We start from the raw sequence: 25,472 nt of genomic DNA, 5'->3' as shown, positions 1-25,472 counted from the left end.
TATGTTGAGTAAAACTGCAATTACATGGACCCCCATAACCAAAAACTTCAATTCATTCATTCAAGTATTTCTGAACATCTACACTGTGTTTGACAATCAGAATCATGTCCTACACTTGAATGGTTTCAGTAAAAAATAACAGTATCATAAAATCTACTTGATTAGCAATCTATTTTAAATAGTCAGTACAATATATAATATCGTCTTCAACCCCTTTTATAAATAAACCACTATTCAAAAGCCTCACCTCAAACAGCCCCTCCACAGAAAGCCTCTGCTGCCTCCCAAAGGTAGAACTTCTCCCTCTCCCTTTGTGTCTCCGCTATCCTTCCACAAACATGTCCAGACCGCCCCCTACACTCTATGGAGACTGTATTTGTTTACTGTCTGCTTCCCCCGCAGACTGTAAGCCACCTGAAGGCAAGAACCAAGTCGTAATCACTGTGCCTCACAGCAGTGTCGTACCCTAAGCGCACTCGTACTGAGTGCATGGAAACACAGAGGCGAGCACGACACACAGCCTTGGCCTCAGGCTTCACGCACAGCAAGCCTGTATAAGCCAGCTTACGAACTATGGAATGTTAGGAAGTCACAACACTCATGAACATCAGTTTCTCATCTATAAACCAAGGATAATAAAATTTTGCCTCACAGAGCTGGTTAGTGAGATGACGTAAGTAAAGCATTTTGTACACTATAAAGCAATATGCTGCTGCTAATTATTGTTATTATTACTACTACCACTACTACTAATACTTAAAGGAAATTTCACAAATATTTCGAAAGACTTTCAACCAAAATAGTTAATAATTAGCAAGGTAGATAGTAAAATTAAGTTAGACACCCCCACTTTCTAGTCATTCTGATCATCTAAGACTTTGTGCGGCAGTATGAGAGCTCTGGACCGAGAGCATCCCTAACACAGCCACCAAAACTTCCAAGAGGTCGCAGGGAAGAAGCCTGGCAGAGCTCAGTCTCATCAAATGGGGATAACAGTAATTGTCCTTCCACCCCGCTGGGTCGTAGGAAGACCAACTGAGAAACAAGTGAGAATAACTTAGAAAGTAGGACATAGGCTGTTCTTTTCATTCAGTCTTTGAGGAACCCTTACCTTTAGATACCCTCCAGCAGAAACGAGCATTTTGCTATCTGGAGAAAAGCAAAGGTCAGTCACCCAGCCTCCGTGGGTAGCAGCTCCTTCTTCTATTGAAATCGGAGCACACAAGTGAAGAAGCTCACCGTTTGAGACATTCCATATCTATACAAGCATGATACACAATTCAGTAACAGGGTTACCCAGAAGTTACATATGCAGAGGGTGCCAAAAAAATGTATACACATTTTAAGAAAGGAAAAAACTGTATTAAAATTATGCTGATGGTAACCACTTTGAGCATCTCTTGTAATTGCAGAAGTCAAACGTGACTTGTAGTCATCTTTTGTTATCGGTGTATATTGAGCATCACAATTTTAATACAGCTTTCCTTTCTTAAAATGTGTATACATTTTTTTGGCATGTTCTGTACATATCATCTAAAACATATTTGGAAATCTTTCTTAAAAATGTAATTACAATTCAGTGATAACTTAGGAATTTTTTTAGATTGCACTCCTTCCTATTCCAATTTTTAAAAACCACTAATCATAATACAAATGTATTACTTACAATATTTATCATTAATATACTCCAAAAAAATAAAAGGATTCAGAGTAACTGATTAGAATAATGTGACTCTTTTCATTTAATAATAAGAGAATGATGAGAGAAGCAAGGAATAAACAAAAAGGCCTAATAAATAAACTACCTCAAAAAAAAAAAAGAAAAAGAGAACTTGTAGTCCAGGATTTACCACCAAGAATGTTGACAGATGTCATTCAAACTCATAACATATACATATTTTAAACAATAAGTCCCAGTAAGCTGTACACACACACACATACACACACACTCACACACAAGAGTTTATTTTACTAGACTCTTATAAGCCCAATTACTTACAGAGGCTAATATTCCCATTTATTTCTACTGACACTTAACAACTGAGCACTATTCTAATTTTTCAAAGATATGCACACCAGAATAAGAAATGGAGGCATTAAAAAAAATCAACTGACCACTGCACTGTACACCTGAAGCTGAAGCTCAATAATACTGTATGTCAACTATAATTTTATATATATATGTATATGTATATATATATATATATATATATATATATATATATATATATATGTAGTTACGGGATATGGAGTACAGCATAGGAAATAGAGTCAATGGAATTGTAATAGATACACCATGTTTCCCCCAAAATAAGACCTAGCTGGACCATCAGCTCTAATGCATCTTTTGGAGCAAAAATTAATATAAGACCCGGTCTCTTATTTTAATATAAGACCAGGTCATAATATAATATATAATATATATTATATATGATATATGATATGATATAGTATATAATACATAATACGATATAAGTCATATTAATTTTTGCTCCAAAACATACAGAGCTGATGGTCCATCTAGGTCTTATTTTCAGGGAAACACGGTATACAATGTCAGAGGGGCAACAGACTGGTGAAGGTGAGTTACTCTTTGAGGGATGAAACGTCTAACTATTGCATTGTTTTATGCACCTGAAACTAATTAAAAAAAAAAAAAAATCAAAATCACCATTTGTAAATGTAACCCAAGAAAATCTAAGAGAATCAAATGGAAAAATTAATCAGAGCAAGTTGAGTAAAACAGCTAGATGTAACATACACATATAAAAATTAATAGCTTTCCTACATTTTGAATAATCAGGTAGAAAAACAAAAAACAATTTTTTTAATGTACTGCAGAAAAATTTTTAAATAACACTCATTTCAAGAGGGGCAATTTTTTCCTTCAGTGGTTTCTGAAAAATGAAACACTCCCTCATAACCAGTAAAGGAGCCCTTTCATCCAAGATGAGCACTTAAAGCAAAAGGACTGTTCCCAAAGCAGCCCTGCCACTTCAGTTGACGTGGCACTGATGTATGAGATGGGGTAGCGAAGGTTGCTCACTTACTCCATACACAGCAGAATCTTAATTTTCCTGGAAAGCCTGACTAATAACACCTCTGTTCCTGCAACCTGCACTCTCTCTCATTCTGCATCATATACAGATCCCTTGAATTTTAAATCCTTCTTTGTGAAAAAGAAAAAGAACAAGACTCTCCTCAAATATACTGGTTCCAAAGCGGCTATCCCCATTGCCTCAACTTGCCCCATCAACTGCCCAATCCTAACACAACCAGGCGCAGGCCGGCCCATGAGGACTGCAACAGTGTTAACGACCTAATGGGCACAGTGCTAAAGAGATCTTCTCTCTCAGGACTGAAAACAGCCGAATATGCAATTCATTTATAATCTAGATAATGATTTCCAAAATTATTTTCCTCACATTCTGCCACTAAAGCCAACCTTTGGTTCAGATCCAAGAACTAAGATGATTCATCCTCAAGCTAACAGCAGAGAACCAACTGCAAATAACTAGGGCATGTGCCTCCTCACAGACACAGGAAATGCTTTCCTCTAACTCTAAACTACAAATCTGGAACACAACAAGCACAACAGACAGAACAAAAAATGCCTCGTCCAACAGAACCCCCAGGGCTGTGCTTACTTGTCATATTACCACAGGTCCCCAGTGTGGTGCAGAGGGCTTGCCCAAGCTACAGGATGAGCACTGCGGCCAGGTCAGCAAGCACCTACCCTGATTTCTCCGTTGTCATCTCCAGTCGCAAGCAGGGTGCTGTCCACAGAGAAGACAGAGCAGCGCACACAGCCTTTGTGGCCCCTCAGTTCATGCAGAGGCGAAAAGTGTTCAAAACTCCAAATCTGGAAGGAAGTTAGGGTTGTTTAGGAATGGTAAATACATTCGAAATAAGCATCTGCAAACCCTGCCTTGAGTGGTAGTTAGCCATCAATTCAATCACATGGAAGTTCTAACATTCAACAGTTTATAACTTTCATGAAAGGCCCAAGTTCCAACTTGCAACCTCATTCCTTTTTGAGTTTCCCTTTAATTACTCAAGTCAACTTCAGCTCAAGGATCAAAGCCCTTAACTTTAAATTTAGAAGGGAGAACAGTAAATCAGTTAAGAGCAGTCTGTGGCGTGAATCAGACTCGAGAGTGAGTTCTGGCTCCACTGTTTACTACTAGTTCCCTGTGGCCTAAGACAACCCACATAAACTGCTATTGCTTCAGTTTGTGCATCTGGTAAATGGGACAACAGTACCTATAGTGTGAAGATTAAATGAGATAATAGAGAATGAAATTCCTAGCACAGGGCCAAACATATGGCAACCTTTAAAGGTTAGTCACTATACTATCTTATGTTCTTGGCAGTCAAATTCAATTCTTTTCCTTCCATATTCTCCCTCACAGTTCTGTCATCACCATTCAACAAGCATATACCGAAAACTACCATGTTTCCAGCACTGTGAGCTAAGAACTGGTGGTACAAAGATGAACTGGATACAGTCTGTCCTTGAAGAGTTTATAATTTAATCCGGAATACCGGCTTATGAATGGTTAAGTGAATAATTGTAATGTAATAGCTCTAATAAATATGAGTACTCTGTAATGGGAACTTCACCTGAAGGTGAAGCAGCTAATCCTGCCTGAGGGCCGGGAAAGGGTTCACTGAAGAGCTGACACCAAATCTAGGTCTGGAAGAATGAGTCATAATGTTTTGAGGTAAAGAAGGAACACAAAGTTGTGCCAAGCCAAAGGTAACAGAACACACACAAAAAACGAGGGAGAAGGAGAGAAGTAGCCTGGCACAGAGGGAAAAATGTAGCAGAAGGAGATGGTGATGGGCTAAGGCATTCAGCTTATAAACCATCATGTCACAGAAGTGATTCAGCAGGGCACTCAGCATCAGGGATAAGAAACTGGAGGAGGCACAGACCAGAGGCAGGTCCACCAATGAAGGAAGAGAGCCTGGTCGTAAGCACAAAGACAAGCAGGAAAAGAAGGATCCAAGAGACACTGAGAAGTAACCAACAGAGCACAAAAGACAAGACAGAGTCCCGGGCAATTCCAAGGTTTGTAGTTTGGAAAGAGGCCATTAACACAGATGAAGAAAAAAGAAGAGAAGGAGTATTCAATGCCCCCAACCATCATTTCACGAAAGATGATTTTCAGAAGCATCAACTTACATCAATTATATAAAAACTTACTGTGGGTGTGCAATTAAATGTAAACCCCTTTCAATGCTTTTTATTGCCTATCATATGCAGTAGAGCTCATAGTTGGTTAGTAACAGACAAAATGTAACCAGTAAGGGAGAAATTAAAAACCCTCAACGTCATTCAATCTATTTGACATCAACTAAATGCCAATGGGCATCCTCCAGAAACTCACAAAATATGTAAACTGAAACTTATTACTATATTTCACACATTATTTGGACTCATAATACATAACCAATACCAAAGTTTTATGTGTGCACATTTCAACTCGCTGGCCTACCTTTGCAGTCTTGTCAGTAGAGGTAGATGAAAACTTGGTACCATCAGAAGAAATATCACAAGAAAGTACTGTATGCTGGTGACAGACAAAGTCTTTTTCTATTCTTCCCGTAATTATATTCCATACCTTTAAAGAAAAACTCAAAAGTTGACACTTTTAACTTTTAACATTTTATATAACTGAGCATAATCAGCTAGAAGACAGATTATAAAACAAGAGCTTTAGCACACTGGTTGTTCCGACCTCTTTAAGTGTCCTTTAGTACAAATGCTCATATAAAGTAGATGTAGTTGATTGTAGTAAAGTTAAAACAAGCAAGAAAAAATAGAAACTTAAAAATGTAAATAGTTACTTATCATCTGTCTGCTTTTGGCTGTCACAATACAATCACTGCAACATTAAAATACTTTTTTAAAAAGAAATCTGTGCTTCAAATTACCTTCACCGTTCCATCAAATGACCAAGAAAGCAGTCTTGAATTTTTCAAGAGCCTGAAGTCTTTCACTGTTTCCTGATGTGCTTGTAAAAAGACATATTCCTCTGACTGCCAATTCCACACCTGAATATCAAAGAATATGTCTGTTATAACCCTCTCCTCACAGTATCCCCCTGGAGGGGGGAAGATGCACACACTTGTCTGAAGTCTTTTATCCCCATGGCATAACACCAAGAAAGAGTGTGGTGTCCCCATTTTACAAACAGAGAAGAGAAAATCGGGTTAACTAACTTGACTAGGGGCAAAATAAAGTACTTTTCCTCTTAAATAAAATTTGTTTTCTTTAGTTTCTTGGAGAGCAGTTAATTATACCAGAAGACAGAGAAAAACCACAATATGCTAGTGAGCTCACCATCTGATTAAATTTTCCAATTACATATTCACAGATTTCTAAACCTCACAAGTTTAAACCAGGTCATGGAATTTCTGAGCTTCACAGGTCTTAGCTATCCCTTCACACAATCCTCAAAATGACAAAAGAGGTGATATAGTACATTATTTTTCACATGGAGTGCCAGGAAGAACTCCTCAGGCACAAAGGGAGAAGAAATTGAAATAATGAGTAATTGGCACAAAATAAGCCATACAAGCATATGGAGACATATAGGTGAACAAAAAGAATTTCATTTCTATGTCATGTCCATGTACAGAACTCTTAATTACTAAATCCAAGCAACTGTATTTAGAGCCTTATTAATTCTTGACTTGAATTTAACAAATGTCTTTATTTAGCACCTATATGTGAGGCAAATATACAAGGATCTAGCATCAAGAAACCTAAGAGACTAGCAAAGAAAATGAGACATACTAAAAACAACAACAACAAAACTCAATAATAGAAGCTATAACGGTAGAGAGAAAAGTTCTGTGGAACTCAAAAGAGCAATTCCTTAGAAAGACTTGATGGAATGCATTCAAAGTAGGCTCGAAGAAAGATCTGGAAGTACAATTCATAAACTGAGGAAGTCATTTCAAACACAGGAATGAATGCTTGAGTTAAAGTATCAGCACAGGAAAACATGGAAAGATTATACGGACCTGATCATAGTTCAAAATCTGGTGGGAGTACAGGAATGATAGGAAAAAAAGGTTGGGAATATTTGACAAAACAGCCCAAGGGGCTCGATGAAGCTAGATTTCTGAGCAGTCTCCAACAGAATTTTCTTCGATTTTTTAATATCAGAAATAAAAAGGTAAAGAAAAACCAGCCACCACCACAGGTATGCACACTGGTAATATTCTGGGTCTGGTTTTTCACTGGCAAAGGTTAAACAACAGAAATGTCTTTAAGGTTTTTTCCTACCAGGCTTAGGCAAAATTGTAAAAGAAATGACATCTCTCTACCCGCCTTCTTGACTCCTTTATCCTCCACACTTAGCAGCCACCCTGCACACTGAGCCCTGCTCTCAGATCCTCTCCATCTCATCTGTCTCGGAGCGCTCATTCACAGACGCACAATAAGCAGAACAAGAGGAGCTGGAAGTGAGAATGACTTTAAAGAGAATAAATTAGGAAGTTCAGTTTTTGAAGAACCCAGTGAGATATGCTGGAGGAGGGGGAAGAAAGAGAGGCTGTTCTGGCTCCCCAAATCATAACAGCAAGGAAAGACACCTGTGCAACTACACACAAAATGCCGTAGACCATTCCCACTAGGAACTGTCTGCTTCCCTCCTCCCTTTAGGGCCGTACTGGAGGATCAGGGGCTACTGTTAACAACTCTTCCTGGTTGACGGGCACCGCCATTCCCAGCTCTTCATTCCTGACCTAGGGCCATGCTGCCGCCCTCCACATCCTGAGCAGACATAACAAAGAATCTGATCATCACTGAGGTAGGTCAAGACGCCCTTAGCAGATTTTGTTGCAGAAGCTTTCTGATAAGGCAATGGTGGCCGGGATACTTTTTTGTTGTTGGATTCAAACATACTGTGCTAATGAATCACCTTACATAACAGCTAAACTTCTACCAGCATTAGTCACAAGTATTAAGGTTAAGTTTGGGGATGTCTCTACCATTAGCTATAATTTTTGCAATGTATATACACTGTAGAATTTTTTTCAGTTATATAATTAATTTTTTTTAAATGCTAAGGAATCTTCCTATACCTACAAGAATCATATATTCTCAAATCATATACTTTGGCTTAGGTGAACATGGCAACTATTTGGGCTTTATTTACCTCAAGGTAAAGGATCAAAAACTACCAAGGCAGACTGCAATTTTCACAACTCTAAATGCTATCATCAGGCAAGGTGATTCTTCAAATGTTGGCAATAACTTTAAATCAACGAACCCTGAACCCCTACAATATATTGCAGGCACTGACAATACAAAGATGATTAAAATAAACCTCCAAAATGGTAACTATGTGAGGTGTGTGCAGACTTGTTAATTAACTTGACTATAGTAATTATTTCACACTGTGTACATAAATCATCACTCTGCATGTCTTATACATATACAATTTTGTCAGTCATACCTCAGTAAAACTGGGGGTAAGGAGACAAATCCAACTAATTATACTAAAACACCAAAAAATGAAAACAAAAATCCAACCAGTCAATTCTTGGAAATACCTACCAAGAGTTTTGTTACATAAATATATACTCATTAAAACATTTTAAATATAAAACGTATACTGAGTAGAACAGAACTTAACTCATATTTCTAAAATAATTTAACTCCGACCCTAAAACTATTCCTAGAAATTATTTCTCCCTCTGGCTGAAAATATCTGATCTTCAAGCAGGTCATAAAACTTATAAATTTAGCTTTGACAGAAAGGCTACACAGTACACATTGTCTCAGCAGAATTTCATCGGATGTAATTTAGTTTTACCCATTCCAAAGCCACCTGGAAAGGAAGAAAGATGAATATTACACTGAGTTTCAGAGCTAATACACCAGTATCATGGGAGCCTATAATAAATAAGTTGCTGTACTGAAGCCAAATTTCGTTCCAATCATATAGGACTCACAAAAATATAACATAAAAAGATTTTTTTCCAAAATAGCTTTTAATAGTGTAAATTATTCTTATCATTAAATTAATATTGCCACCATAAGACATAGACATATACACACACTAAATAAAAATATATAGTAACTTCCATTGAACATATGTATTCATCTATTTCACTTCTAAAATCCTACTAAAATGACATGGTCTACAGAATGGGAAAGAAGATAACAAAATGTTAGAGGCGGAAAGCAGGAGAAGATAACTGACTTAGCAGAACCGAGAAAACAGAATCCTAAAAGCATTAGAGAAAGACAAAAGCAACAAAATTGATAATTACATGGGGATTGATTTCACATTATATGGGTGGCTGGTTAGCTCAGCTGGTTAGAACATGGTGATAATAACACCAAGGTTGCCAGTTCAATCCCCATATGGGCCACTGTGAGCTATGCCCACCTTAAAAAAAAAAAAAAAAAAAAGATAATGGGGATTGATAAAAGGGTGTATGCACTAGTCGAAGGTAGGACAGGTGGAAGAAGAAAAAAAAAGCTAAATTTTCATATAGGGAGGTTAGTAGATAAATCCTCAAAAGTAAAAATCAAGAATTAGCATTACATGCTAAGTGAAATAAGTCAGACTGAAAAAGCAGAGAACCATATGATTTCACTGATATGTGGCATATAAACCAAAAACAACAAAAGAACAAGACAAACAAATGAGAAACAAAAACTCATAGACACAGACAATAGTTTAGTGGTTACCAGAGGGTAAGGGGGGAGGAGAGGTGGTAGATGAGGGTAAAGGGGATCAAATATATGGTGATGGAAGGAGAACTGACTCTGGTGATGAACACACAATGTGATTTATAGATGATGTAATACAGAATTGTACACCTGAAATCTATGTAGCTTTACTAACAACTGTCACCCCAATAAACTTTAATTAAAAAAAAAAGAATTAGCATTACAAGCAATATGGGACGTGAAGGTAAAGATCAAAAGAAATATCTAAAAGCTAAAAGTGGTGCTTCTGGAGAATGAGAAATGGGGAGTCTATTTTTCGTAACAAGCCTTGTAATACTACTTGAGTCTTTAAAGTACATGCATTGGAACTTTAATAAAAAATAAAGTAAATTTAAACAGAACATGTAGCTGGCTTAAGGCTTCTATATCCACAATCCTTCACAATGGTAAACTACCCTTTTTCACAGGATTTTATCATTGCAATAAACATCTTATTCTTAAATTGAAAGAAATCATTTCATTCAGATTTTACTACTACTAAGAAATATAAAGATAAATTATATAAATGTGCGAAAAAGTATAGTTATTGATACAAATCCAAATACCAAAGCAGATGGGAGAATTCAAATGAATCCTTGATATTCAAAATAAACAACCTTCTAGTTCTAAGTCAAACTGCCTGCTTCACCCACAGAAAAATATGAAACACAAATGGGTTTCATGTAAGCCCATGTGCATAGACTGAATGTATACCCAAGGCAATATGAGCTTCAAGAAATGGTTAAAATGCACACCAGATCTAAGCCATAATCGACATGCTCCTCTGCTCGAGTCAGCATTATGTGTGTTAGGAGTTCAATCTCCCTCTCACCTGAATTGTAGAATCATCAGAGCTTGAAATAAGACTCTTCCCATCAGCTGTGAACTGGATGTGCCGTACAGTGTTCTTGTGCCCAGTCCTAGACTGGAAGATTCTGTTGTTTAGGAGTTCTAAAATCTTCAAAGTAGAAAATCACAGAAAATTAATACAAAGAAATTCAGCAACACCCAGGCATTACACCCCAAAGACATTAAATTAAAATTAGACTACAGAAGGGTATAGAGTTTCCATCTCATGGTGCTTACAGTTTAACTAAAGACACACAAATTAATGGTACACATACATACACGCACATCTGTGCACACACACACACATAAACCCTAAAATACAACACTCACTGGAATGACCACATGGCAGTAGAAACCAGTGGTTCTCCCAAGTACTCAATTCATCAAACAAGTGTTAGTCTGGGCTCAGCCTCCAAAAAGAAAATGGCATTTAAGATGGATGAGAGAAATTTAAAAAAAAAATCCCAGATGAGCGACAAGGCAAGCTCTTTATAGAGCAACAAAGAGACAAGGTAAGATAAAACATGATGAGGGAGACAGGTAAAGGAAAAGAAGATATGAGTAGGATGGAAGGCAGTGCACTGAGAAGACTTAAAAGGGCTAGTGCAGAGATTAAGAAAGTGTTAACAAAACTCAAAAAATGACGATATCAAAAAGGTTTTCAAATGAACTCATACCCTCCAAAAAATATGGTTCCTTTGCCCAAATGACAATGTACTCAAGGAAGCCTAAGGAAAATACAGATGATGCTAAAATAGGAGATTGTAAAAATGCAAACCAAATGTGCATGTCTGAAAAAGGCACCTTAGAAAGCAAAGGGGATTGTGTGAATGAAAGCCTTCCTGAATGAGCAGGCTGGACAATCTCACAGCTCCTATGGGAGGAGGGCAAGATAGCATAACAGTTGAGCACAGAGGCTCAAAGACAGGGGTTTGCATCCTAGCTCTGTCACTTACTGACTTTATGAAAGTTGTGGAAACTAGGCGTTTAGACATCTGTAAAACAAGAATAATAATATCTAAGATCTAGGATGTTACAATAATTCGATGAGAGCATCTGACACAGTAAACACCTAATAAATGGTAGCTGTTATTGTTATTTGATCTTAGGCTGAACCACATAAAACTGCCATTTTATAAGTTAAATACGGTCAAATATTGGTAATTTCACACATTATTTATATTATTTGATAACTTTGAGGAGGATAAGGATAAGACTATTCCCCACCCCCAGGCAAGACAGAAGCGCCCCCATGTGATGCTTCTCACCCAGTCCCCACAGCCAGGTACTACCTCTTCCCCAAGTGACAGGGGAATATGAATGAGGCACACGTGTGTTTTGTGAGTTATTTTTGTAAACTATCTGTAAGGTTCATTTTGAGATCCCTAGATAATAAAAATGAAAAGAATGTAGTGCTCGCTGGGCAACAAGATGGGAAAAAAAGGGAAACCAAGGATCCTTTAGGAAGAGGAAAAAGATGTTCTTTGCATAGTTAGCTGAATCTCTGATAGTATTTGATATACTTGGAGAACAAAAAAACCGACTAGGTAGAGAATAAGGAACACAAAAAGACAAAAGGTATGAGAAACAGCAGAGAAGGCAAACAGAAATACACCACCAACAGAACTGTGTTTTTAGTTTAACAGAAGAATGACGAAGAGAAGCCTTATTTAGGACATGAGGCTGCTATGCCAAACATATTATTAATTTTAAATAAATAAGTGTGCTGCACAGAATGACTTGAAGACCAGAGGTGAGTACCTGAACGGCTCCGTCGTTGCCTCCAAATGCAACGAACTGCAGACGTGGGCTGAAGCAACAGCAGCTAGCTTGCACTTCAGTCAGATAATCAATCTGACCTGTTTTTCCATTAATGAGCTAATGGAAAATAAGCCACAATCAGTTATTAGGCTGTATGAGCAGTTTTTATTCTTCAGAACAGAGACCTCAATTGGAAAAAAATAGTAATAAAACACAGAAAATAACCAACAAGAGCTCCCGGGAGAACAACAAAGGCCTATCCTAGTCTCAGCAGCTGCATTTAGCACTTTGTGCTTTCATTTCATTTCACTTTTGTGGTTCAAATACATTTTCATAAAATAAAATGAGCTTTAAAAGGTTTATAAAGCAGCTGATATGCCCACCACCTGAGACACATCTGTCTGATTTGTAATCCCACAGCTATCTCCACACCCTGTTTTCCATTTCTTCACAAAGCCCATTTTAATAGGGCTATCGGTTGTAAAAATACACTTTTGTAATATTATTCAAGGGGGTTGGTGAAACAAGACTGAGACAGACATTACATAAAAAGACAAATTCAAATTAAAATGGGTTTTATATCCTCCAAATCACTCACAAAAAAAGTATAAATTAAGATTCCCTTTTCTTTTGGGAGAAGGGGACACTGGAGAAGAGCCCATGAGCATAATTTGGGTGGCTGGACTTGTAATGCTTAAACTAAGATTACCCAATTTCATAATATATACCAATGCTAATAATTATTTTTTTAAGTTCCACTAATAAAGATGACTTATCACTCAACTAAAACATGGGATCTGGGTAAACATTTCTCAAGCTTAAATCAATTGTCAGATACTTCTCTCTATGTGCTATAACCTAAAAGTGTTGAATTATTTTTCAATATGAAATAAGCAGTAATCTTTGTTTCAGGTACAAGATTATAGGGTCAATCAATCAAGGTAGCTTTTCCTTTACAATATTTTACCCAGCATGTTCTGATCTATTAGATATTCCAAGTAAAAACTGACTACTAAAAGTTGACTATTTTCTCTCAAAAATCGATTTCCCTATTTTTTTGAAGTGGTGACTAAAAAATGTTTTGTTCACTTAAATGGAGCTATTATTTGTCAGTTTAATTATCTTCTAAACTCTCCCACAATCATTGACATAAAATAAAATGATACTTTTAGTCAGATGACATCTTCTTTAAGTCTCACAGTTATGACAACTGTTAAAGAAAGGTTTCAAATTTAATAAAGCATGAGGACCCTGAACTTGACAAGAAAACTGCAGTGGAAAATATCCCAAGTGGAAAAACCAGTCTGCTAAAAATCAGTAACGAGGAATTCACATTCAATCCCACATCCCAATTCATCCCAGAAATACAGAGCATTTGGAGCTCCTTATCAACATATTAAGGAGGACAGTCAAACTTGTAAAATACAGAACAAACCATATTTAGGGGTGTCTCACAGCTCGACTCTGATCCCCACTGTAGACAAGAAGAAATTACCCAATACCATAGACAATTTACCCCCGATACCAGTCTCCTGAATTTGGAGTCCACCTTGACCCTATAACCAGCCCACCGACTTTTGAAGATAAAAAGGACCTTAGAGGTGAAGAAGTGAGGCTCAAAGAAGTGATGCAATTTACTCGACATCACAGAACTAGCTGACAACAAAGCCAGAACTTGTACCTGGGTCTCCTGAGTGAACAGTCACTGTTCTCTCCACTACATCAAGCTGAGGTTTACAGCCTTAGAACTTGCTAAGCTCTGCCCTACTCTCTGCCAGTCTATCTCAAGCTCTTGCTAGCTCTCGACCCTCAATATGCATGTTCCCTTTACTTCTCCCTCCTCTATTTCCCTTTACTCTCTCCCTCTTCTCTATTGTTTCTCTGTACGTTGTAGCTCAACTTCACTATCTCCTTTCATTCTCTTACACATTTCTTGCCCTCTATCTTTCAATAACCAAATCAAGAAAAATCACATGCAAAAATAGCATAAGATCACATTATCACTGCTAAAACCTTTCACTAGAAGTTAACTAGGCACTACCACAAACCCAGCCGGAAAAAAGGTTAACTCAAGTTGTATTCGTGCTCTTAAAAAGCTAATGAAGGGCCTAACCTAACAAACAAACTTTGAGAAAATAGTTCACAGGATCATTAGCCCTCACCTCCCACAGGGTTTCTGTTCTTCCCAATCCTGTCTCTCAAGGAATCCTCAGGGCAAGGGGAATGTCTCAGTAACTTACATAAAGCCAGCTGATCCCTGCCCTTCGTCTCTGGCTGCTGCTCTGCCATCTCTCTCAGCCAGGAGTCTGTCACTCAGCTCCACATGCTGACACATCGTGGAATGGTGCCCTACTCAGCTTTCTGGTTGGGCTGGCCAACATGAAAGCTTCCATGAGGTGCTTGCTATCTCCGCAGCCACTACCTAGCATGCTACCTCCACTTGCAGGACTTCTCCACCAGTTCAACACCAACTGCACTGGACTTCCATGTAGACAACACATTATTTGGGCTAGTTAATGCAGTGGTGCTAACCTGTTCTTGAGCCCCAATGATCCTTAAGGCATCTGCTCTCTGTTACCACCACTCAAAACTCCTAACTATCAATCTTCTGCCAATGGACCTCTGGGGCCCCTTTCTTCTTCAGCAAGGCAATAAATGCCTCTCTCTTATGTGTTTCACTCTTTGTTGAGGAGCAAGGTAGAGAGCAGTCTGGAGTACAACTGTTTGGATCCTAAATGATACAATTCTTTTAATTTTATGTCATAAACCTTTCCTGTACAGGGAATGTAAGAAGCATTCAAGAAATATTTCTTGAACAAATGTGTGAGTAAATGAATGAATGAACAGGCATACTTCAGTACGTAAAGCCCAGCTCCTTCCAACTCAGTTCCAATGGGTCAGAGTCCTTCCCACTTAAAGTAATTTTTGTTCTTTCAAAGAGACCCTATTATTCTTTCCCTGCAATAAAACTTCCATTGGTATGCCCTTCCCCCTTGCACACTCCAACAGACATGTTTAAATCACTACTGTGGACAAGTTCAAGGTGGTCCTCATGATATCCTAGACTCCATGCAGATCAAGGAATGTGCTCACAGATACCAACAGACAAGGAATGAGGTGAGACACAAGGTATCTTACTTCTAAATCCTAGCATGTCTGAGCCTCAGCTCAAGACCCATATATTTATTCAATTAATACCTACTGAGCATCTGTTAGATACTATACAATTGTACCTGATCCCAAGTCCAAAAACAAACAAGATTGTGAACTGTGAGTTCAATCAAAACAATTTTTCCAATTGTGTTCTGAAAAAATACTCACTTGTAGACGTCTTGTATTGTCAACTGCAAGAACCATCACTTCATTTTCTTGAAAGGCAACATCTATTTCTTGCTTTAACACTGTAGCAGAGTTCTCACATACTTTCTTTGTCTCCCAGAGCTGATTAACAGATATAAAAAAACTAAAAGATTACTGTATCCTCTGAAATATTGTAAAGACAAGTCCTAGTCTTGATGCAAGAAACAAAGCAGGCTTCACACTTAAAATGCTTATGGTGCCAGAAATTTTTCAATTATTAGATTATAATTCAACAATAAATATTTATTGATTACATGCTATAGTAGGTAGCAGTTAATATTAAAAGTAATGGGTGCTAGAGCCAAAATACCTTACTTATGAATTCTAGTTCTACCTGAAATTGAAACTTTGGGCAGGTTACTTAACCCTGTGCCACTCAAAGGTAAAGACCTCCTGCTGTTTCTCAAACTGTTTGATACCAAGGTAAGGAGCCTGTACCAGAATGTAAATCAACTATATCACTATACACACTGTTAACAGTATTCCTAGTGGTAAAGTTCATTTTTTTAACAAGATTTTCTTGATGAAAGAAACAGTGCATTGATTTACATTCTGGAACAAGCTTACTGAGATAGGTTCTTTAAGTAGCATTGACTTAACCTTTCTGTGTCTGTTTCCTCGGCTGCAAAAAGAACTAAAATGAGAATTAGCAAATGAATACATGTAGCACTTTGTACGGTCGGCATACAGCAAATACTAAATAAATTTTAGCTACAATTTGTACAAAACACTGTTAGATGTTACAGGGACAAGCCAGGGTCCCTGGCCTCAATGAGTTTGTAATTTAAAATGTGTGATTAAATCAGAGGAGCAGTAGAAGAGCACTGGAGATGAGGAGTAAATCAAGCCTATACCTAAATCCAAGGCAGAACTCAGTAAGTACCATAGGAAAAGGAGAGTTATATGGCATTGAAGGAGAGACACTCCCCCAAATGGAATACTAGGAAAGGCTTCACAGAAGCCTCTCCCTGGGGTGCTTGCAGGATCATTAGGATTTCAACAAGGAGACACATGAGGAGGTAGGGTACTCCAAACATAAGAAATCACATAAGCAAAAGTACAGAGGCAGGGAACTACAGGGTGTTAGAGAAAAATGTAAGCAGTCTAGTGTAGGTTACCTGTAGAAATAAATTAGAAGACAGACTGCAGCAGAATGAGGCCATACTGTGGAGAAGTTTGATGGCAGACTTAGGAGTACATATTTACTTTGGTAGGCAAGGGAAACACTCTCTGTTTTTGAGCAAAAATGACATGACTATGTACATGAGGAAAATATCTTGGAAGCAGCACGTAGAAAACCAAGAAAGAAAAGACTTGTGGCAGAAACTGATACAAGACAGGCCACAGGCAATGAGCACCTAAACATGAAATGGAAAAGTAGAAATAAATGATAGAAAATGGAAAGGTAGAATCCTTAGAATTGGCAACTGGGAATTCAAGGTATAGGAAAGAGTCAAAAATTACTCTGAGAAATCAAATGTAATATATTTAAATTAATCAAAATACAGTTTAATCATTGGACTTCTCCAGCACCTGGCTCACAGTAACACTGAATAAATGAGACTGGTATAGTCCATATAATAGTACTTTTCAAGGATAAATATGAATCTAGTAGTTTCCCGTTTTACTTCCCCCAACACTACCCATTAATTTCTTAGTTTATAGGAGGTTTAGCTTACCATCAGTAAATGTTTAAAATGAAAATCTCAGTATTTCTCACCCTGATTGTCTGGTCATCAGAAGATGTCAAAAATGATGATCCATCAGGAGAAAACATCACACAATGAACCCAACTTAAATGTCCTCTGCAGTCAGCTACTTTTAAACACGAGTCCATATTCCACAACTACAGAATAAACACAGCATATAGGAAATAACATTCATAAGCATCTACATATAAAGTGACTTGTGCAGATTATTCATTGTATCATTATTTTTGACAGCAAAAAACTGGAAATAACCCAAATGACCATCAAAAGGACCAAGTGAATAAACTACATTTATTGCACTATGGAATACTATGAGGCCATAAAAGGTAAAGTGAAAAGCACCCTAATAATGACTGGTCTCTAGGATATATTGTTTACAGAAAAAAAAGTAAGAATATATATTTCTGCAAAAGAGTATACATATTATACTATATGTATGTGTATGTGTGTATATGTGTGCAGCGTGTGTGTGTGTGTGTATATATATATATGAGAATGAAATATGTAAACACATAGATGGATACAGATGTGGAGAAAAATAATACATATAAATATCTACTTATATATGCAAAAAGAAACACTGGAATGTTAAACAAAAAAAAATGGTTACCTATGGGGAGGGGTAGGAAAGAATGGAGAGGAAAGGACAGTGATGAAAACAGGACTTCTCTGAATATAACTTACTATAAAGCTTTGATTTGGAATCATGCAAACGTTTTATGTGTTTTTTAAAAATCAATCTAAAAAAAATAGATGAACAGAAGAAGCTTCCATATTCAGACTATTCTCCACTTCATCTAATCCTCATTTTAACCGACTGCAAAACCCTACAATAAATAAACGTACTAATTGTACACATTTCTATTATTCATGCTTATTACAAATTGTCAGTGTCTGCCACCATTCTGCCTGTATTTTGTCCTGAGCTCTGCTGTAAATTACTCAAATATATTCCATTCTAATGAAGTACCATATGTGCCTGAGTTCCTCTCATTACACTCTGAATTACAGACCTACTTTATGATTTCAGAACTACCATGGACAGAACAAGTATTTCATCACATGCCCAGTGGTTTTCAATCAGTGAGTTCTACGGTTACAAATTAATTACATGAAATTTTCTCTCTCCTTATCTCTAGAGTCTAAGTGGGACATACAGAGCTAAAGAACAGAGATGAAAGTGGTTCCACAACTGAAAAATCTCCCTTGAAATCCTTCATTCTCTTCCCTTCTGGTTCTCCCCCATCATTTCTTTGTCACTCACAGCCTCCAAAACCAAGTGCGGATATTTTAAGAAGAAGACAATGTTTCCTAAAGCTTTCTAAGAATAGGGTAAAAAAAATTTTTAAATAATAGGAAAGGCAGAAAGAGGGGTTGCTCCTCCACACCTCCTAAAAATCCTAACAAAACCCAGAAAGGGGAAATTTCCAATCATACCTATCTTGAGGATCTATCTACAGTAAGGTACAAGATCTACTAGCCCATCTGAATCTTTCAATCCAAGGCCTCTGCCAAAGAGAACACTGCCCACAGCACCCTACTTCCTCCCACTGTTTCAAACAGGACAGGAGCCTGTTCACACTCACTGCCTCTGCTTCCAATGGAAGGATTCTGCATCTCCACGCTGAACGGCTATAGCTCAACAACTCTCCTCCCACACCTTCATAGTAAGGGGCAAGTTTGGCAAACTCACTAAAAATGACTGAAATAGCACAAAACACTGAAGAAGGGCTTGCAGCAGTGAAGCTTCCTTTGAAGACAGCCTATGAACCAAGTGAATTTCCCTGTTTTCCAGATAAAGGCCCATCCCCATTTTTCGGGCTGTAATCACAGGGGGCTTCAAATTATCTGGTGGTAAAACTCACTCAAGGAATGAGTAATAACTAAGCTTGGACAAAACGAATCCTTCTTTGGAAGAAAAATATCAGAAAATTCACTGCTCTTTGAAAAAATTAATATATCAATCACTGGATGGGATTCTTCCAGGGCCAGTTAGGTACAAACTCTCAATATAAAATCTATCAGGTAAGTGCAAAATTATAAATATAAACAAGTAATTTCTAAGAGTCATTTTATTCATTAGTGCTTAGCAATGAACATGCTAGGGTAACCAGTTCTAAATTTAACTACCATCTTAGCCTTCTCAGTGATCTAAGAAATCTTAACTGGACCCATCATTCATCATTTCCTTCACAGAAGAGTCTATGCCTGTACTGTTTCAGAGATGCAATGTTTCTGCTTAGGAAACCAGTGGTCACTGCACCATTTCCCCACACCTTGGCACATACTAGCCATTCAATAAACACTTGTTAAATACCGTCGTCCCCAGTATGATTTGTCATACTGTCAATCAAGTCTTTAATCACTGCTAAAGTAATAAAGCAAACTACTGTGTTTCCCCCGAGAATAAGACCTAGCCAGACCATCAGCTCTAATGTGTCTAGGAGCAAAAATTGATATAAGACCAGGTATAGTATATTATACTATATATTATACTATACTATACTATACTATACTATACTATACTATACTATATTATACCCGGTCTTACAGTAAAATAAGATCGGATCTTATATTAATTTTTGCTCAAAAAGACACATTAGAGCTAATTGTCCAGCTAGGTCTTATTTTTGGGGAAACATGGTAGTTTATTATCCTAAAGCTATAGGTCACTATGTTATGAAGAAAATATTCTATAATTTCTCAAGCAAACATCCTCAGCAGTTAATGGTTTAAGTAGCCCATTCTTCATCATCCCTATACCTCTGGAGACCCAGACTTGACAAAAAAATTCAACTACTCACCTCCACACAGTAATGGGACAAAGCCACCACTGCCAAGTCGTTATGGGGGGAGAAGTCACAGTACTGGATGGTGCTGTGATGGCCTGTATAGATTTCTGCCAACAGACTATTGGTATGAACGTCAAAAAGCTGTCAACATAAAAGAGAGAGACATCTATGAAAGTACGGTATTTTTTAAAATAAGCTATACCCAAGTGAATCTAAATTTATTTCTAAAATAATATCCTTTTATTTCAAGTATAAAGTATAAATCCTAGAAAAATACTGTAATTACTGATAATTGGCACAATTATTGACAGTCATAAGATACAAATCAATATATGTATACTTTCAAAATATTGCTCATCTTGAAACATATTTCCTAAAAAGGAAAATTTATCACAGATGATCTCTCAAGCTGGCCTAGAAAGAAAGAAAACCTTTCTGAATAAATGAATGGACTAGCCAAATTAACATACAGAGCAGTTCTCCCTAATGCTTGTTTATTCAAGAGAAAATGGATCCTCACAAATGAAGATGATCACAATAATACAGAGCAGAGGCTTGCTAAAATGAAATTAGTTCAATCACTTCTAGTTCTCTTCAGAGCTACCAAATTACTCCATGACAATGAATAATTTTCCCATTTTTGAACCAAAAAAAGAGCTATTTTTGAGTATTTCAAGCTTCTTCATTTCAATTTTTGAAAGATTTTTAAATGCTGAATATACTCTTCCAAAAGTTTTTGCCAAATAATAAAAACATTTATACCAATATATAGTACAGCAATTTACGACCAAGGCAGTCTTAGGGAAGGTTAAAAAAAAGCTTCCAGAGCTTCCAGTGGGAGCCATGAAAATGTTCTGTGAATGCACAGATCTGTAAGCAGCACAGCAGTGGAGGCCCACAACAAAGGAAATCATACTGAAACTTCCCATGTCAGATCGTTCTTAAGAACTAGTGGCTGAGAGTGATAGAGGAAACTTGGAAAATATGGATTAGGCAGTTGTCCCAATTATTGGATGGAAAAAAGAAAAGACCTACCACTAGGTTGAGACATCCCCCAGAGCACAGTTCTGAAAACTATGAGGGTTAGGGAGCCTGCCCCAAATCATGTAGCTATACTTTATATCAATGAACAATGTAAAATGCAAAAATCAACAGAAACTTTAATTTTCTTTAAATTAGACTAAATTTGGCTTGTTAAAATACTAATACTTACAAAGACTTTATTTTTTGCTGCCACCATTATCCTAGAACCATCAGAAGACCATGAACAACATTTCACTATCACTTCCAAGTCCTCTTGAGGCTCCTCTGAATTTAGGAAGAACTGCTTCACGTTAATGCTTTTCCTCTCATTGGCTGATTTCACATCCCAAAACTTCGAATTACAAAAATACAAAAATAATTAAGTTTATTTTAATCTCAAATCACAGCTCTAGAAATCCACCTGGATTAAATATCCCACAAATTATTCACTATACTTAATGGATTATTTTTACTTATGCATGACTTTTTATAAGGCCTTTAAGTGCTCCAGTTTCATTCAGCACATTCCTAAAGTGGAAAAAAATTAGAAGTACTGCCTGAAATGCAGAATGCAACACTAAGTAAAACGTTAAAAGAGCCTTGCATGGTGTGGAGGAGGCTAAAGAGGAATTGGTGACAGTAAGGATGTGTTTGGAAGAAAGGTCAGATGCAGAGACGCACGACTTGTCACTGCTGCCTTCTGCTGTATCAGGCGTGAAGTGTGCTTCACATCTACTGTGCACAGCACGGACACTACACAGGACCCAGTCCCAGCCTAGTTAGAACCTAGTAGAGCATCCAGAGACATAAGGAAGTCCCTGAAAACAGAAAACACAGGATATGTTGAAGAAAGCAAGACACCTTGTGTGCTTGGTGGGGCCAGATAGGGCTGTAAAAACAACTGGATCCTGAGGAATGGGATACAAAAGACCAAACCTACTCACTTAGCAGAGCCACTTGAGCAGCACGAAAGACAAAGGCCTTCAAGAAGATCCAGCTTTTTACTCCCTGGGTTTGAGCAGCATCCCAGCTTCACAGAGTAATAACAGCTGCCGTGCCCAGACCAAGCATTGGCCAAGGACAAGAACCAAAAAAAAAAAAAAAAAAAAAAAGCTGCTTCTCAGACTTTAACTCAGCTTTCAAAGCACAGCTCCAAGACAAAACTCGACTTTTCTGGCCAGGCACATTTTTAAATCTCTCGAGTTTAGAAAAGTATTACATACATTCAGAAATATAGCCAAAACCAAAACCTCTCCCCTTGAACAACTGTGGATAAATTGGATGAAGAAAAGAAACATCAGATACTAAAATAATTAGCTTTTCTTGATACTAAAAAGGAAAAAAAAAAATCTAAACATAAATGCCAGAAGCTTCAGTCACAACAGCCAGAATATATGAGAAATCCCTCTCTGTTTCCCTCTTAATACAAAAAATAAAACAACCAGCCTGGATTTAAGATAGAAAAAGAAAATTAACCCTACCCAATTTCATTACATCTGTCTAAACTACATCTTCTGCATGTAGGCCTGACTTGAGCTCCTGTCCAAGGAGTGACGAAATTCCACACATCAAGGGACCAAGTAAATACCAGCATTTCATTCTGAGCAAGTCACTGCACTGTATTTAAGAGACTCATGTGCACCTGAAAAACACATGTTTATCCACCTGGTACCCTAACAAAATGCTTAGAAGATTACAGAGCCATCTGGGACAGGAAATAATTTTACAGTTCTTCATCCTCTCAGAAAGTAAAAGCTTTAGAAGACTTTGACCTTGAAATGCTGTTATCCAACATCATTTTGCAGGATCTCTGCTTACGACGTGTCACTAGATCAGTGTGAACCAGCCAACAACGCCGGCTTAATAGCACTCTGGGAAAGCTGCCACCACACGGCAGTTCTCACCGTGAGTGCAGCAATGTCTGTCCCCTGCTGTTAGTGCTCTGTGCTCTACAATCACATTCTGATACACGTGAAATCAAAATTCTGTCCATGAAAACGTTAAACTTTTTTTTTCTTTTGAATTTGGAGAAGTCTTAATTTGATTTGAAGGGACACAGCAAAGGTTTCTTATCTTGGACACATTTATTAACCACCGTGCTACACGTCACTTTGAGGTTATACAAATAAATCAGACACAGATACTATTCTCAAGGAGTTTACAGGCCAACAGAGGAGGCAGGACACACACATAAATGACTCTAACACCAGATATGTCAGATGTGCCATTTGAGAAGTGAAGGTACAGCATGATGGGAATGCTATACCCAAGCTGTGGGCGTGAGGGAACACTTTTTGCCAAGGTGGCCACCTCACTCTCCTCCCTAAACATTAGCCTAATTCATACTGCCTTAGACAGACAGAATTTCAACACCCGGAAGACAGGAGGTTTGTTTTAATTGGTTAAAACCCAAATGCTTCGTACAATATCTGGCACATCATAAGTATTCAATAAATGATCAACTTTAAGTGAACAGGCAGATTATTCCCATGTTGCAAGCACAGGTAAGTAGACAACAGCGTTATTGAAAGAAATAGGGTTCAGGTTAAAGATGCAGATAGAATACAAACATTCATCTCCACACCCTCCCAAAACCCACTAAAGAGAATTTTTCTCTATAGGCATAATTCACAAGGTGAAGGACAATGGAGGAAGAGATAACCCCAACAAAACTGTAAAGGCTAGAAAGCAGAAAGACAAGTGATAAGGAGACTCCTAAATATTGAATTCTGAGCCAACAGTGAGGAAAGCCACTAAGTAGCCCAATTCACACCAAAGAACTCCTAAAATGCTCAGCAAGTGTTGCACCAGGTACTTGCTGGTAAAGGTGGAGCTAAATCAGGAGAAACTGATGAAAGAAAGTCCCTTGAAATCCCCTCCCCTACTACGCAATCCAGGTTGCTGGGCCCCTACTCTGGCTAAAGAATAGAGGGTTACTCTACACCCAACACAGCTGAGAGCAGGACCACCATTCTGAAAACAGGGAAATTAGGAAACAGTCTCTATTCCAAATGTTGAGAGCTCTGCCTAGACATCTTCACAGAACTTGCCTGCCAGACTTATACCCTACAAGAAGAAAACTGAAGGTGTTTCTCTGAATACCCCACCAGATCAACACAAAAGATCTAAAGAGCCTGGCATCAGGGGTTCACCATCAAAAATGACAGCCAGATAAACCTACAGGGAAACGTATAATAAAGTCCGCAATTTACCATCAGTTTTTTGCTGCTGCACTCCTAAATACAGAGGTTGCAAAAAAACCATACACACATTTTAAGAAAAAAAAAACTGTTTAAAATTGTAATACAGTGAATGACGCTAGCATTCATTTGATTAACGCCATCTTTTGAGCGAAGATCATACTATTGCTACCGTAATTCAATTCAACTTCGAAAAGTAACACATAGATAGCATCTCTTAAAATGTGTACATTTTGTGGCACACTCGGTATAAGCAGATATACAAGGATCAGGCAACTAAGACATATCTCTAAAATGTATACAGAAACCAAAACTAACAAGTAGGAAAAAAACACCCAGCAACTATACAGAAATATGAAAACTTCAAAAACACTATTATTAACATCCACAAAAAGATAAAAGATACTGCATCCATGAAACAAGAATAGGATAATATACAAAGGGACCCGATCATGAGAATGGGTACTTAAAAATATGATAGCAGAAATTAAAAACTCACTAGAAGGATTAGAAAATAAAGCTAAAGAAATCTTCCAGAAAACAGGACAAATGGACAGAGTAGGAATGAGAGAAAAAAAATAAGAAAACATCCCAAACAAATAGACATTCTAGAAGGAGAAAGTAAAGAAGAATAAATCAAACAATTTACAGGAAACCTCCAAAACAGAAGGATATGATTTTCCAAACTGAAAGAAGCCATGAAGTGCCAAACACAATGAATGAAAAGAAACCCACACCAACGCACATTATCATAACACTTTCAAAAAGAAAAAATACTGGGAATAAATAGAAGATCTTAAAAGTTCCAAGACAGGAACACAGATCACATATGAATCAGAATGACTTCAAACGTCTCAAGGGGAACTTTGGAAGCCAGAAGGCAAGGGAGTAATGTCCCCAAAATTCTAAGGAAAAATCATTTCCAACCTAGTTTTCTGTATGTATTCAAAAATATCAATTAAGAATGAAACTAGAATAAAGACATTTTTAGACAGGAAATGTCTTAAAATTTCACCTCCAACAGATTCTTCCTTAGGAA

General features: G+C 37.5%; 1 protein-coding gene across 2 annotated transcripts in view; it reads right to left on the bottom strand.

Annotated features, from left to right (window-relative positions):
- APAF1 (apoptotic peptidase activating factor 1) overlaps positions 1-25,472 on the bottom strand; it is a 65,979-nt gene that overhangs the window by 5,915 nt on the left and 34,592 nt on the right. For both annotated transcript variants that reach the window (XM_019732133.2, XM_019732132.2), the window contains 10 exons: positions 21,424-21,585; positions 20,223-20,351; positions 17,430-17,555; positions 15,671-15,790; positions 12,350-12,466; positions 10,572-10,697; positions 5,941-6,060; positions 5,502-5,627; positions 3,737-3,862; positions 1,112-1,258 (listed from right to left, as the gene is read on the bottom strand). In XM_019732133.2, coding sequence (XP_019587692.2) covers positions 1,112-1,258; positions 3,737-3,862; positions 5,502-5,627; positions 5,941-6,060; positions 10,572-10,697; positions 12,350-12,466; positions 15,671-15,790; positions 17,430-17,555; positions 20,223-20,351; positions 21,424-21,585 — 1,299 coding nt within the window. The remainder of the gene's footprint in view (positions 1-1,111; positions 1,259-3,736; positions 3,863-5,501; positions 5,628-5,940; positions 6,061-10,571; positions 10,698-12,349; positions 12,467-15,670; positions 15,791-17,429; positions 17,556-20,222; positions 20,352-21,423; positions 21,586-25,472) is intronic.

The sequence above is a fragment of the Rhinolophus sinicus genome, linkage group LG02, assembly GCF_036562045.2.
Source record: "Rhinolophus sinicus isolate RSC01 linkage group LG02, ASM3656204v1, whole genome shotgun sequence".
Classification (NCBI taxonomy): domain Eukaryota; kingdom Metazoa; phylum Chordata; class Mammalia; order Chiroptera; family Rhinolophidae; genus Rhinolophus; species Rhinolophus sinicus.
Note: the sequence above shows the minus strand (reverse complement) of the source record. Positions and strands in the feature narration are given on the sequence as shown.